This window comes from Rhamphochromis sp. 'chilingali' (assembly GCF_963969265.1).
Source record: "Rhamphochromis sp. 'chilingali' genome assembly, chromosome: 4".
Taxonomy (NCBI): Eukaryota; Metazoa; Chordata; class Actinopteri; order Cichliformes; family Cichlidae; genus Rhamphochromis; species Rhamphochromis sp. 'chilingali'.
The window spans coordinates 17,106,932-17,122,202 of record NC_137948.1 but is presented as its reverse complement, the minus strand read 5'-3'; the positions used below and the strand labels follow the sequence as shown (position 1 = coordinate 17,122,202).

Here is a 15,271-nt window from a genome sequence, read left to right as displayed (position 1 = left end):
CCTTCCTCATAATTTTATAATCATCTGAAACTTTGTTTTCCAGTGGACTTACATGCATAATTAGTCTTTGTTTATTAATGCTTTATAACAGCATTGTAATTTTCACAAGACCTTTTAAGTACAAACAGCATTTATCTTCTGTTATAGAATTGATTTACAGCATTTAAAGGAAAGTTATACAGTATGCAGTGTGATTTTAACTATTTTTCAGCTGTTAAACTCTTTGACCATCAAAATAAAACCGTTAAGCTGCTCTTGCACAGTCCATCCATCCATCCATAACGGTTATTGAGTTAGGGTCAACAGTCCATCACAGGCCTAATTTATACATTAACATAATATGCGTGCCTTTGGACTGTGGAAGAAAGCCAAAGCATCATTGAAGCACTACACAGAAAGGCTTTTGTTTGAACCTGCAGAATGCTTTGTGACAGTTATCACCACTACATCACACTTCATCAAATGAAGCAATGGAGATATTCTGTGGAAACTTTGGGTATACTGTAGCTCCTCACTATTTCTGGTTTGAATCCAAATAAGCACATAGAGTTTTTGAGAGCGAGAGAGGTGCAGAGATTCTTTAATCCTTTGTTTGCAATGTTGTTACAAACTAACCTGACTATCCTCTGCTGTGTTGCCTGTCCTCCTGTCTTGCATCTCTTTTATTCCCATGGCTCATTCTTTGACTAATCTCATCCTCATACACACTGTACTGCTAGCTCCTTTCCAGTCTCTCATTGCATTGTTGCATTATTCCTTCACCTCCCTCGTTAGCTCGTTATTCACTCTCCCACCCACTTTTCCAATTTCCTGACTCTCTAAAACATATTACTTACCCTGCTCTCTCTTCTCGTTATCCACCTCTTCACCTGCCCCTCATTCTTTGTCCTGCTCCTCCATGTTTCAGCTGTTCGGTCATGCTGAGATAAGGCTTTGTTCTCTGTTGCATTAGACCAGATTTTTGGAGGGTGAAACAAGAAGGAGTGAGACCCATGACCTCTGGCCCATCACCCTTTCACCCCCGTAGACCTCCAGACCCCCCTGGTGTGAACTTAGGATGATTCCCACAGTGAAGGAATTTACTAAGTGGGAAATCAAATGACTGAACAGCCCTGCTAAAAACAGTGAACTCAACACGAACTCCACTGTCTAATATATAAAACATTATTCAGATATAAACAACTGCAAAACATTGAATGCCTCTGGTTGCATTTGCTCATTTTTGATTCTTCCTACTTGCAGATTTATGGTATATTATCTAGATACACTATCGTGCTCTGCACTGTAAAGGAGTAAAAATATTTCCATGATTTGCCATAATATAGTCAGTTAAATTGTTTGACCTCTTTATGCCTGAAGGTGAAAATAACTGTGACAGTGGTGGTATTCGTGAGAGTTACAGCTTTAGAAGACCTGAAATGTCAGACGACCCATAAAAGCATTCAATTTTTTACAGTTTTGCCCCCTTGGGCATTGTGGCTACTAAGCAAATAGGTGAGAGCCCTCCACTGGATAATCACTGCAGTGATTCTTATGTTTTGACTGGAAACAGGTTATTTAACCTTCAGTGATGCAGTGAGTAGTTTCTCATTGTAAAGAGACATGGACATGAACATTGTCATGGAAAACCTTTTACTGTGGCTTAGACGGGTCACGTTAGTGGCCTGCGTCAGATAAAAAAAACAACTTAAAGATGTTGCTGAAACTGCATGAATATAGGTTAAGAACTGTCCGATTTAATTTTTTTAATGATCGCAATTGGAGAAAATTTTGTGAGATTAAATCAGAAAATATCAGCAGTACTGTGTTTGAGTGTGAGCATTTTCACACTTACAAAGGGAATAAACAGCTGTTTAGCCTTAAGAAAAGCACTTATCAGTCAAATTAATCAGAAAAAGGCTTCAGTTTGTCAGGGCACATTAAGATTCTACTCTGAAGGGATGGAAAAAGGTCACATGGGCAGATGAGTCCAGATTTACCCTTTTCCAGAGTGATGGGCACATTAGAGTATGACGAGAAGCAGATAATGCCTTGTCCCTGTCCTACAAGCCTGTAGGGGCAGGATTATGATCTGGCATTGTTCAGATCATAATCTAAAGTCTAATGTTATGGCCCCAAATAAACGGAGGTCAGAATACCTGAATATGGTATCACAGATGGCTTGGCCACAACAAAGTCTAGATTTTAACTCCACTGACAGTTTTGGGGATGTAGAAATATATGTTTTGACATTAGATAAGCTTATGGAAATGATGCCGGTGTGTATGCATGCATTGTCTACTTCTGATAGCTTCAAAACACAAAAGTCTCTGATACTGAGGCCTGGAGGTGGTTCAGTTGAGGTCCAAAAATGCTTTAAATTCTCTGGTACAAACTCTAAAGATCATACTTTGATGTTTTAAACTTAAGACATTTGGGATATCATTCAGGGCAAATATTTTGTTTATCTTGTCTTTCGCTACTAATAATTGTGTGGCCTTGTTCAAACTGATGCTAATCTGTGCTTGTCCCCTTCTGGCTTCTGCAGGGTGCTGAGGAGGATCAGGTTTGTCCGGTCATCATGTGCACGCGGGCCTATCCTGACCCCGTCCGTGAGTGCCAGCTGTTCCCAGAAGAGGTGGAGGAGCCTGAGGAGGAGGTGGCAGACGAAGGCAAGGAGAGGGAATCGGACAGAGACAGCGCTGTGGAAAGCACTCAGGGTTCGGAAACCTCAGACGGGCTCACCAGACTGGGAGACAAGGAAGACACGCTAGGGGATCTCTTTTTTCCCGGGGAGAAGTAAGCAGTCTTGGGTCATTTTTAACTTACACATTCTGTTTTTGTCACTGATTCGTGATCACTTCACTTTCAGGTTCATTCAGATGTCTTTTAGTTTGTTTCACAGACTTTGCTCTGTGTTGTTTCTTTGAGCTTGATGCTCCTGTTTTGTTATATTCTCTAAAATTCCTAAGTCTGACAGCCACTGCCAGTTCCTCTATTTAATGCATTTATTCTCATGAGAAATATAAGTTCTAGAGTCAAAGTAAAGTAGGATCTGTTACCATAAAAGTGCCATTATTTGCATTACTTGCATATGAAGCAGTTTTGTTTATTTGGATGCAGTTAGAGCTCCGGCAGCACTTAGCATATACAGAACGACTTTATTACTTGACCCGACTGGAGCTTTACCATCTTCAGACTATAATCTCTTCTCTGTGCACACTGGGAGAAGTGGATGAAGTTGAGCTAGAAACTTCTCCATTTCAATTTATATCGAAAATAAAGACAACTTCAGATTATGGAGCCAACATCTCCCTCTCTTTCTTCAGGTGCGGTCAGACCAGTATCTCTGTGACCTCTGACCTGTCAACACGTTCGTCGGCTTCTCTGTACGAGGAGCAGTTTGAAGACTACGGAGAAGGGGAGGAGCCAGACTACACTCCCAGCAGCCCTTGTCCGGACGACGAGGCTCGTACCAACGGTTATTCCGACCTTGGCTCATCTGTGCCCTCGAGGTGGGAGCGAGCTAAAGAAAAACATTTTTTTTCATGTTGGGGTACTCGTAACTATAAGACTACGTTCTACATTCATAACTATATTCAGTGTTAATGCTGATCCTCAATATAGTGAAAATCGTGACATTAAAAAACATACTTGTACAGTGGGGCAAAAAAGTATTTAGTCAGCCACCGATTGTGCAAGTTCCCCCACCTAAAATGATGACAGAGGTCAGTAATTTGCACCAGAGGTACACTTCAACTGTGAGAGACAGAACGTGAAAAAAAAATCCATGAATCCACATGGTAGGATTTGTAAAGAACTTATTCGTAAATCAGGGTGGAAAATAAGTATTTGGTCAATAACAAAAATACAACTCAATACTTTGTAACATAACCTTTGTTGGCAATAACAGAGGTCAAACGTTTACTATAGGTCTTTACCAGGTTTGCACACACAGTAGCTGGTATTTTGGCCCATTCCTCCATGCAGATCTTCTCGAGAGCAGTGATGTTTTGGGGCTGTCGCCGAGCAACACGGACTTTCAACTCCCGCCACAGATTTTCTATGGGGTTGAGGTCTGGAGACTGGCTAGGCCACTCCAGGACTTTCAGATGCTTCTTACGGAGCCACTCCTTTGTTGCCCGGGCGGTGTGTTTTGGCTCATTGTCATGTTGGAAGACCCAGCCTCGTTTCATCTTCAAAGTTCTCACTGATGGAAGGAGGTTTTGGCTCAAAATCTCACGATACATGGCCCCATTCATTCTGTCCTTAACACGGATCAGTCGTCCTGTCCCCTTGGCAGAAAAACAGCCCCATAGCATGATGTTTCCACCCCCATGCTTCACAGTAGGTATGGTGTTCTTGGGATGCAACTCAGTATTCTTCTTCCTCCAAACACGACGAGTTGAGTTTATACCAAAAAGTTCTACTTTGGTTTCATCTGACCACATGACATTCTCCCAATCCTCTGCTGTATCATCCATGTGCTCTCTGGCAAACTTCAGACGGGCCTGGACATGCACTGGCTGCAGCAGCGGAACACGTCTGGCACTGCGGGATTTGATTCCCTGCCGTTGTAGTGTGTTACTGATGGTGACCTTTGTTACTTTGGTCCCAGCTCTCTGCAGGTCATTCACCAGGTCCCCCCGTGTGGTTCTGGGATCTTTGCTCACCGTTCTCATGATCATTTTGACCCCACGGGATGAGATCTTGCGTGGAGCCCCAGATCGAGGGAGATTATCAGTGGTCTTGTATGTCTTCCATTTTCTGATGATTGCTCCCACAGTTGATTTTTTCACACCAAGCTGCTTGCCTATTGTAGATTCACTCTTCCCAGTCTGGTGCAGGTCTACAATACTTTTCCTGGTGTCCTTCGAAAGCTCTTTGGTCTTGGCCATGGCGGAGTTTGGAGTCTGACTGTTTGAGGCTGTGGACAGGTGTCTTTTATACAGATGATGAGTTCAAACAGGTGCCATTCATACAGGTAACGAGTGGGGGACAGAAAAGCTTCTTACAGAAGACGTTACAGGTCTGTGAGAGCCAGAGATTTTCCTTGTTTGAGGTGACCAAATACTTATTTTCCACCCTGATTTACGAATAAATTCTTTACAAATCCTACCATGTGGATTCATGGATTTTTTTTTTTCACATTCTGTCTCTCACAGTTGAAGTGTACCTCTGGTGCAAATTACTGACCTCTTTCATCATTTTAGGTGGGGGAACTTGCACAATCGGTGGCTGACTAAATACTTTTTTGCCCCACTGTAGCTATTTTGTGGATTCGGGTGTTTTCAGTCCCACTGGGACAGGTATATGAGATCAAGCACCTGACCGTGGAGTCTGCCTTTGCAAACATTTGTGAAAGAATGGGTCATTCTAAAGAGCTCTCTGAGGCATTTTGCTGTAACAGGAATCCACCATTGCTACAAGTTGGTTTGTGAAATTTCCTCCCTTCTACAGATTCCACAATCACTTGTAAGAGATATTTATTCAAAGCTGACACATTTAGGAACCACAGCAACTCGGCCACAAACTGGGAGACCACATAAAGTTACAGAGCAAGGTTGCCAAGTGCTGAGGTGCATAGTGTTTAAAAGTCGCCAACGCTGTGCTGGCTCAATAGCTTAAGAGTTCCAAACCTCCTCTGGCATTAACATCAGCACAAATACTGTGTGCTGGGAGCTTCACGGCATTAGTTTTCATGACAGAGCAGTTCCTGTAGGTGTAACGTGTAGCAGACCCATTTCTTTTATTCATTGTAGTCTATTATTCATCAGGTCCCAGTTGAATCTTATTTCAACAATTGACTGCTTTTATATGGACAGTGTTGTTTTGGACATTCATTGTGGTGGAGTTGTCTGCTAAAAGACCCGACATGTTACAATATTGGTACTGCGGGTGCTGCACAGATCTTTGCAGCGCCAGATATGACAGCACACTCTTGTATGACGCAGTGTCAAAGGTATGCAGCCAGGAACCAGTAATTTGGCTCACTTTTGTTCATGTTTGTGCTGTTGCTGGCTTTTTTAGCTTAGACCCTGTTGTGGAAAGACAACAGTGAAAGTGAAGCAGCAGGGAAAGAAGCATTCTTTTTTTCTTTTTGTGTTTTATTTTCTATTTTTGATGGGGGGTTTTTTCCACTCGTCTTTTTCTTCGTAGTGAAACCTGCCGTGGTTTCCTCTTTCCTGTTCTAGCCATCTTTTTAACCAACAAAATTCAGCTTGCGCGTAGCATGTGGCTCGTTGGCAACTTGATCTTGCTTTGTTTGAGAACTGTGTGCAAACTTGGGGTTGGTTGGATTCCTATAATCTCTGCTTTGCCTAAAATCTGTGGAAATGGGAACAAATGTGGAACCAGAAATCCTGCATCAGTCAAATGCTTGAACATTAAAACATCACAAACACGTGCTCCTGCCTGCATCATCAAAAGAAACTATAAATCTGCAAACATTGAATTAAGTCATTTTATTTGAGCTTTCTTATACTAATTGCTGCACAAACTAAAGGGTTTACCAAAACAGTGATGACAAATTGATAATTTTATGTCCTGATGTGTTTGACATAGAGTGATTCGAAAGAATTAACCCTCTGTAAGTGTCTCATTATTGCTATGATTCAGTATTCCTACTAAATCACTTGGGGCAAAGGGAACCACAGACTGGGAGGGTGCAGTCTCTGTCCTAGAATAGTACCAACTTCATATTATTCAGAGTTTTGACTGTAGCACTGTAGCTTAGGAGTTTTTGCCCTTAAGGCCACATTAATATTCATCAAAAGCCCGTGTTTAATGGGATTACGTCTCCCAGCTGAAAGACTGGCTTTACAGCACCATGCTCCTTTCACACATACCAAGCAGATAAAACTTATCAAATGGAGTTGGCAGGGAGATTTAAATTCAAAATGAGGCCCAGATTTGCAAGAACTTTTAGACAGCTCAGAACAGCAAAGACATTTGAATAACCGTCTGCAAAAAGTACAATTTCTAGTTTCTAGTCAAGATATTGATCTTAAAGTTAAAAAAAAAAAAGAAGAAGATTAGAGGAATGCTTAAAACTTAATGTCGAACTGTTTTGACTTTTTTAGGAGTAACGAACACGATTTCACAAAGTTATTCCGAACTACATGAAGATTGTGCGGTTTATGTTCAGATCAGACCTTAAAAGTGATAATCCAGCAATAGATGGGCAACAATGTTGTTATTTTTTGTTTTCGTGAGAGGTTCAATTTAATTCAGTTTTACTTATATAGCTCCAAATAACAACAACAGTTGTCAAGATGCTTTATATTGTAAGGTAAATAACCTACAATAATCCAAATAATAACTAATGATTAAATGTAAATAAGGTCCAGAGTGCATCATTCGCTATTTCTTGATAAATGGTCTGATTGGTTTCAGTAACTGTGTCTATGTTACTGTGTGTCTTTGTGTTGATAGTGCGGGTCAGACTCCTCGTAAGGTGCGTCACCATTACACCGGAGAAATGACGGATGTCTACTGTTCTCAGTGCAGTAAAAAGGTCAACCTGCTAAATGACCTGGATGCTCGCCTCAAAAACCTGAAAGCAAACAGGTAGGACACGCATAACGCATACACACAGTGATGTCATCTTATAATTTAATAATTTCCAAAAATCCTTCGTAGTCTGCAATTTTCCCAGGCAGAGTACACATTTCCCACTAGCAGAAGCTTCGAAACAAGAGCACACATGCCTTGTTTCTTTGGAAATTAGAGTTATTTATCCTGGCAGGTAATTTGTCTAAACATAGAAGACAATAATTCATTTATACAAGAGACAGGAAGGATCCACCCTACTGTTACGTGAGAAGAAACAGATGCTGTCAGCTCGTAAGTGAACTATCCCGAATTTAAAGTGTATTCATCCACTCACATTGTACTGACCCAGGAGACACTGTTATCTGTGGCTCTTTTTCTTAAACTGTCATTTAATGTGAATGATCTCACATTGTTACAGAGTCTTAAATGATTCCTCGCCTGGTTTCACACATGACTGAACACATCATCTCTCCACATGCTCACACACAAACTCTAATTGATCGTTATGTAAGGCTGTCACTCCTGAGCTTACCTCACCGCCCATTGTAATAGGGAAACTATTATTAGAAACATAATCCGCAGTGACCATTAATAACTGTACAGTCCACCTGGAAACACAAATACACACATGCACAGGCATCCAGACGCACACTTTTTAGAAAATTCAACTAAGAAAAATGTCTTAGAGTACAATTTGAAACATGGATGTTGGACTCTATGGGGGTTAGTCCCTTGTAGATACTGCAATAGAGAAGGCTTAAAAGATTTAAAGAATTACTTGTTTATATTCTTCTCCTATGGTCAGAATTCATTAAGGGTTAACCATTTAAGCACAACATAAAGTTGCTTAGACAATGTTTTATGTTTTGTAAACAGGCTCTTAAATTGTCACCCGGATAGTTTTTTCATTTGGTGTGTCAATCACCGAAGTTTAGCTGCCACGCTGGCGGGTAAATGTTTTTACCAAAATAGAAATGTAATAAAATCCAAAGCTGAAATTCTCGAATGCATTGTGAGACGTGCTGCTTCTGTTCCCTGTCGTCTGTGTCAGCGTTTGAAAAACACACCCACATCCACATACAGTTATTTTTCATGTTTTCGTGTATCCGACCCTGACAAGCACAAGCCAGTCGCAGGCAGAGTAGTGTTAGGTCTTCACAGAAGGGCTGTGTTAATAAAGGGGTATTAATTTAGAGACTGAGTTTGATGAGGTTCAGGATGGTAAAGAATTGAACAGGTTATCCAAACCTTCAGATTTTTGTCTGAGCTCTTATTATATTTAATAGCAAATACATTCAAGTAATTTAAGGCTGTAAAACATATGCTTGGATTGGTGAATGCGTTCATCTATTACCTGCTTATAATGCTATTTTGGGATTCTGTTTTATAAACAATGCTACAGATGATTGTTGTTTATTTTTCAATTTTGTACGTAAGAATGCTGGTAAATTACAGACTGAATGAGCTTTTAGATAAAGTCTCGTACTGTAACATATGTTTGCAATTTGTGTAGATAAAAAATATATAGGGAATAAATTTCAAACCTTTCACATGAATTTACATTTGTTTCTACTGAATGTAAAGTCATGGTAAATGGCCTGTATTTGTATAGCGCTTTACTTAGTCCCTATGGACCCCAAAGCGCTTTACACTACATTCAGTCATTCACCCATTCACACACACATTCACACACTGGTGTATCATGGGGGGAAAAATCTTCAAACCACTCTGTACAGTCCTGTGAAAAACTTATCATACCCTTACTTCTCCCACAGCACCTAAGAGGCAAAGTCACTGCCAGGCGCTGCTTATCAAACACACCTGATTAACTGATCACCAGGAAGTGTGAGCACCTCTGTAAAAGCAGAGGCTTTGGCACTTTGCTAGGCTGGTGCATTCAGGTCTGTGGCAGTGATGCATCTTAGTGACACAATTTTTGCTGCCCATCAATCTGAGAAGGATTTTAAAGCCATTTCCAAATCATGTCAAGTCCATTATTCTGAAAGGAGATGCATTCAAAACAGCTGCCATTCTTCCCAGGAGGGATAAATTCACCCCAAAATAAGAGGAATTGCAAAAAAATTTTTTAAAAAGACCTTAGAGCTACATCTCAGACTCTGAACAAACCACAAACGCCTCAAAACAACTGCCAAGCACAGAGGTAGAGGGATGATGGTCTGGGCTTGTTTTTCTTTTAAGAACTGGGCACCTTGGAGTCATGAGTTGGTGTGAGTTTAACTGAAACATTAGCTGTAAGGAAACAGTGCATCTTGTTCTTAAACTGTTAGCAAGGAGAAACTGTATGACATCATCACACATAAGCCCCATAGTCATACTGTAGAGACAACAGTGATCATTTTTTGCACAGAATAGGCTGTTTTTATAAAAATGGTCGAATTGCACTCTATTCTGCTGCGTTAACTTTGTTTATCCTCCAGCCTTGAAAGCCTAGTGTTTTGTGCCAGGACTTAATGATGATGTTCGCTTTATATCAGTGTCAGCTGTCAACTGGGTAACCCTGCAGTGTGTTTGCTCATTTTTATTAATCTAATGTGAATCCCAGGCACATCATACAGAAACTCTTTGGGCCTTTGTCCCCCCTCTAGAGCTGACAGAAAGCCCTGTTCACCAAGGGCTAAAATAATATTAATAGTGACCTTCAGCGATCATTTTTCCAATGCTTCCTACTCTCTCTCGCACTAAATGGCTAAAATTAGTGGTTACATCCACTGTATTGTTGAGCTATGTGTCTGGACAGATGATGATGATTGACTGAAAAGAATCTGAAATCTTGTTCTTCTCCTTGTAGCCCCAACAGGAAAATCTCCAGCACTGCTTTTGGAAGGTAGGCTTTTCACCTTTGCATTTGTGTCCACATGCATGTGCTTCTGTGCGTTACAGGCAAAGTCACTCAGTTGTCCTCTGCGTGTTTATGCATTATACAGCCCGCCCTACACGTGCTTGTTCGATCTTGTTGACATAGTGACGTACACAGAGCAAGATTATCAACTAGTGCTTCCTGATCTCTCAGCTGTCCTATCACTGCACACACTAAATAGGTTAATTTCTAACTAGTTATTCAAAGAATTATAGAGCCAAGAACACTGTACAAACTTTTGTTTTTTGTCTCAGAGCTGAGGAAACGAGTTTGACATCATCTTTTTTTAGTGGCAGGAGTGGCCCACTACATGGACTGTTGGTCTGTAGTGGGTGAGATGTTTTGTATCTAGGCTTTTGTCCTATTTTCAGCCACAGAAATTGAGTTATAGTGACAGAGTGAAAATGGCCTGTCGGGCCTGATCTATGTATTCAATATAAGGCTTGGCTGTCTCCCTGTTCTTCTTACTTTCTCCTCTGTCTGGTTTGATGGCTGCTTTCACTTTATGGCTCTCTTTAACTGTTCTTCTGCCCTTTCTCCTTTTTGTTTCCTCTCCTCTCTGTTGCTAATCTCAGTAATAGGCCAGCAGCTTGTTTTTCCCACGTTATTCCATCAGTTTACAATGGGGAAGCTAAAAACTACATTATGACATAAATATCACAGCCAGATGTACACACACCTGTGTGGGTGTGAGTGTGAGAATGCTCATGTTAATCCTGTTTGCAGCAGCTTCTTTTCTTTGGCACTGTAGTGTCCTATATCTGGGTTACCTTGCAGCAGCTTCGCTGCAGAAACATAAACACCCAGAACCGGTCATTGCCTGGATCTATTCCGAGCATATTCTCTAAGCTGTTTATCTGTTTGTTCGAGCAGGCAGCTGCTCCACAACAGCAACTTGAGCAGCAGTAACGGCAGCACAGAGGACCTTTTCCGAGACAGCATCGACTCCTGCGACACCGACATCAATGAGAAGGTATGACTTTATGTTTCCTTCTGTTAGTTTGCTCCATGTGGTGATTTGTATGACTGCGTTTTTTTTAAACAAAAGTCGATTCCTCATTGGATGTGATCATGTCAGATCTAGTATTTTCAGTGGAAGTGAAAAACTGAGATACTAAACACTCACCTCCAGCATGTTAAAAATGCAACATTTACTAATTTCTGTCAGTTCTTACATTTGCAAACCTAAGTTAAAAAGAAAACATTATGAATCTGTTTTCAATTACAAACTTGCCCTGTTAACTTTATTACCTAATTTAGATGCATGGGATGCATAGGATTGTAACATTTAATTTAGTTTCTGGTGTAATTTCACAGTTTGTTTTTCTCTCAGGTCACTTCTCTTGAGAAGAAGGTGGCAGAACTGGAGAATGAGATCGTGCTGAACAGTGACCTCAAGTCCAAACTGAAGCAGGAGAACACTCAGCTAGTGCACAGGTAGAGGACTTTGTTTCCCCTTTGTACTAGTCTTATCTTAACATAAGCATAAAATTATGTAACATGCATGTAATTTATACATACACATCTCTTCACTGACAACACTATTTATGCTCATATATGCTATACTCGCTGTACATGCCAACATACTTAAAGTGCTGCTGTATATTTGCATTTGCACTTCTGTATATAGACTGTTCTCTTCCAGCTAACTGCATTTCACTGGCTTTGTACAATCCTCAGCACAGTCTCATTAAAGTTGAATCTAGTCTAATTTATAGCAGCACAAAAGAAAATGAAGGGCAGATAATTTGACTGAAATTACTCATGTAAAATTGCAGCAGCATTTAGTCATTTCCAAAGTAAGCTCGGTTTTTATGCTTTGCAACAAAAAAATAAATCATGTTGTCTGATGCGTTCATCATCCTCATCATCAGGGTTCATGAGCTGGAAGAGCAGCTGAAAGACCAAGAGACCCGGGCAGAGCAAAGTGTGCAGGAGGGCCTGAGACGCCACAGAGAGGCTTACAGCAAGCTGGAGAGAGACAGGAACACACAGATAGAGCTGCTGACCAACCGGTGAGAAACACACAGTTGCACAATTTGCTGAGCACATTTCCCAATTATTTGTGCATTATCTTTTTTTATGTAAATATGTGAAACTCATTATAGTTCAATAATAATCGGAGAGAATTAGACACCGACCATATCTTGGATAATGATGTTTATGTCCCTGCTCGCTTAAGAAAATAAATGCAAAATGGAGAACTAAATGCTTAACAGCTCTGAGAGTCCTCCCAGGGTTTTAGTCATCTGCCTCTGGACAGCTACAGCATGTATTTTACCCAAACCAGTGCCTTAGCTGACTGTGTGCCACACTATAGAAATGCACGCTGACATAAGGGATTTTGTGTCTGTAGAGTTAAGCAGCTGGAGGAGGAGAATAATGAGATGTCCCTTAACATGAACCGACTCAAGTCGCAGACAGAGAAGCTGGATGAGGTAAGTGTTGCTTACGTTTCCGGCTGTATTTCCTGTGTTGGTCATTTAACCTTTTAAAGCCAGATGTATTATAGTTGATACATGGGTCTTTGTGAGTTTTTGAGACTTTTACACCATCAGTATACTTTTTTTTTCTGAAAAACCAAAAGAAATTGCACAATGCATTTTTAATGAACAAATTGCAACAACAAAAAACCACCTTATGTGGAAAATATGATACATGTTAAAACTCATATTTGCAAATTATTATGTAATTTATTTTTTAAAACATTTTGTCAGAAGGTGCAGTAAACACTCTATTTTCCAAAAAATTATTTTTCTGCCATTTATTTCATGGCTTAGGCTTTAAAAGGTTAAGTAGTTGTCTGTCATCGGTTGTGTGTGTGTGAATCTCTGCAGTTTGGTGTCTGTTTCTCTTGCGAACGCGGCGGGTTTTCTCATTTCTATCCACGCCTGTGAGCACAGCGACAACTCCTTCAACATTCACAAAGCCAAAGAGAGACGCCAGTAATTATATCTGTGGAGATAGCATCTTAGTTTTGAACCACACCTCATTTATGAACTTGTATCTATGCAAATGACACCAAACCCGACTCTAGCTTACAAAATGTTGTGCAAGCAATTTATCACAGAATATAAATGCAAACTTTATCTTGGTGCTAAAACTTGTTTGCTCAACAGAAATGCACTCCCATGACCCTGAATACCAAACACACAGATAAATAAAGGAAAATAAAGTTCAAACTATAGCTGTGTGTATATATGGCTATCCTTAGGAGAAGCAAAGGATGACAGATAAGCTGGAGGATACCAGCCTGCGCCTGAAGGATGAGATGGATCTTTACAAGAAAATGATGGACAAACTGAAACAAAATAGACATCAGTTCCAGAAAGAAAAGGATGCCATGCAGGAGGTAGGAGGAAGTATTTTATGTAACCAGACACACACAGCAAGGTGTGATTGTTTGTTATGTTGCTCATTCAGTTTCTCTGTAACCAGTCTCTCGCAGCATTTATGTCAACTCATACACTTACACCTACAATATGCTGCCTCTGCACATTATATAACGTTTTTCATTCGTTCTTTCTGTGCTGCATAGCTGATAGAGGACCTGCGTCGAGAGCTGGAACACTTGCAGGTCTTCAAGCTGGATGCAGAGAGGTCAGGCCGGAGGCCAAGCTCCTCCACGGGGCTCTCAGACTTCAACAACAGGAGCAGGGAGGTGGAGCTAGAGCATGAAGTCAAGAGGCTCAAACAGGTACTGATGAAATGCTCTGTTGGGCATAGGCAGTTCAGCGAGTATTGTTGCTAATGAATGTGCTTTAAGACTGTTTGTTATGAATAATGAACAATAAGAATATGAAACAGTGTTTAAAACTTTCTACAATCCTTCAGTCAATGTATGTAAGCAATCTAAGGATTTTCAAAAATATCTAAATGCTGTTTTGATTTGATCGTATGACAGAAATGAGGAGTTTCTGCTTTTTGAAATGTGTTTATGTGGAGCTTTTCATGCATGTGGAGGTGGTAGATGCACAGAAGTAAGAAGTACAGATTAAGCTGCCACAGACTGAATGTAACGTAATGTATGAATATATATTTACAGATTATTCATGTTTCATTTGATTAGAGTAGCAGTTCATGTACCCTGGCTTCTTAGACTTGATTGATTCAGCGTTGAATGTGAATATTTTTGACTGATTTTATAAGTTATTGGCTCATATGTATATGTTTCCACTGTCTATCACGCTGAATGATGCATTCAGTACAGTAATCGCCCCTAGAAATAGAAATTCAGCTCAAAAAAATACACTGTTATCACATACAGTTTTACAACTTTTCATGAGCACCTTTTGTATTTTAACTTTTTCTGAAGTACACCTCCACAACGTTTAACACAGCTAACTGGCTGCCAGAGGAACATAAACCTTTCTGCTTGTGTACATGAAGCTGTTTTTGTGGCTACAACCAAAAGATGAAAATTGAGCATATAGTGTCACAGACTACATTCAGCCAGAATACATTGTTGTGCATTAGAACTGCTGTGATCCCCCGATGTACTGTGCCGATCTTTTAACCATTAAAGAGAAGTTCAGCATTGCTAAATGCCGTGCCAGCTGCAGAGGATATGTGATCTTTATCTTTTCCTTAAGATCTGTTTGTCTGACATTTTGCCTGCTACAGTTACAAGGCAGATCTTATTGTTGCAGTCCTGTTAAGTGGCCAGACCTGGTGTAAAGCAAACATTAGAGATAAGCAAGTAGATGAAAGTGTTTTTCAGATGTCCTCTCAGATAAGATGCATAAAAGCAGTTGTGCAGAAGCTTTTGTGTGACTTTTTATCACGAGTTCATATGCATTAGAAATGTCGCTTTGATGTTCCTAAGCCAGACAAAGGCACCATAAAAATCTGGAGTTATCA

At 40.4% G+C, this 15,271-nt stretch overlaps 1 protein-coding gene across 1 annotated transcript in view; it reads left to right on the top strand.

The window, feature by feature from the left end:
• Positions 1-15,271, top strand: part of rab11fip4b (RAB11 family interacting protein 4 (class II) b) — a 30,230-nt gene that overhangs the window by 10,633 nt on the left and 4,326 nt on the right. Inside the window, exons 2-11 of the mRNA XM_080880901.1 lie at positions 2,528-2,778; positions 3,309-3,494; positions 7,414-7,548; positions 10,343-10,378; positions 11,285-11,384; positions 11,745-11,848; positions 12,286-12,426; positions 12,768-12,849; positions 13,626-13,763; positions 13,950-14,108. Coding sequence (XP_080737027.1) covers positions 2,528-2,778; positions 3,309-3,494; positions 7,414-7,548; positions 10,343-10,378; positions 11,285-11,384; positions 11,745-11,848; positions 12,286-12,426; positions 12,768-12,849; positions 13,626-13,763; positions 13,950-14,108 — 1,332 coding nt within the window. The remainder of the gene's footprint in view (positions 1-2,527; positions 2,779-3,308; positions 3,495-7,413; positions 7,549-10,342; positions 10,379-11,284; positions 11,385-11,744; positions 11,849-12,285; positions 12,427-12,767; positions 12,850-13,625; positions 13,764-13,949; positions 14,109-15,271) is intronic.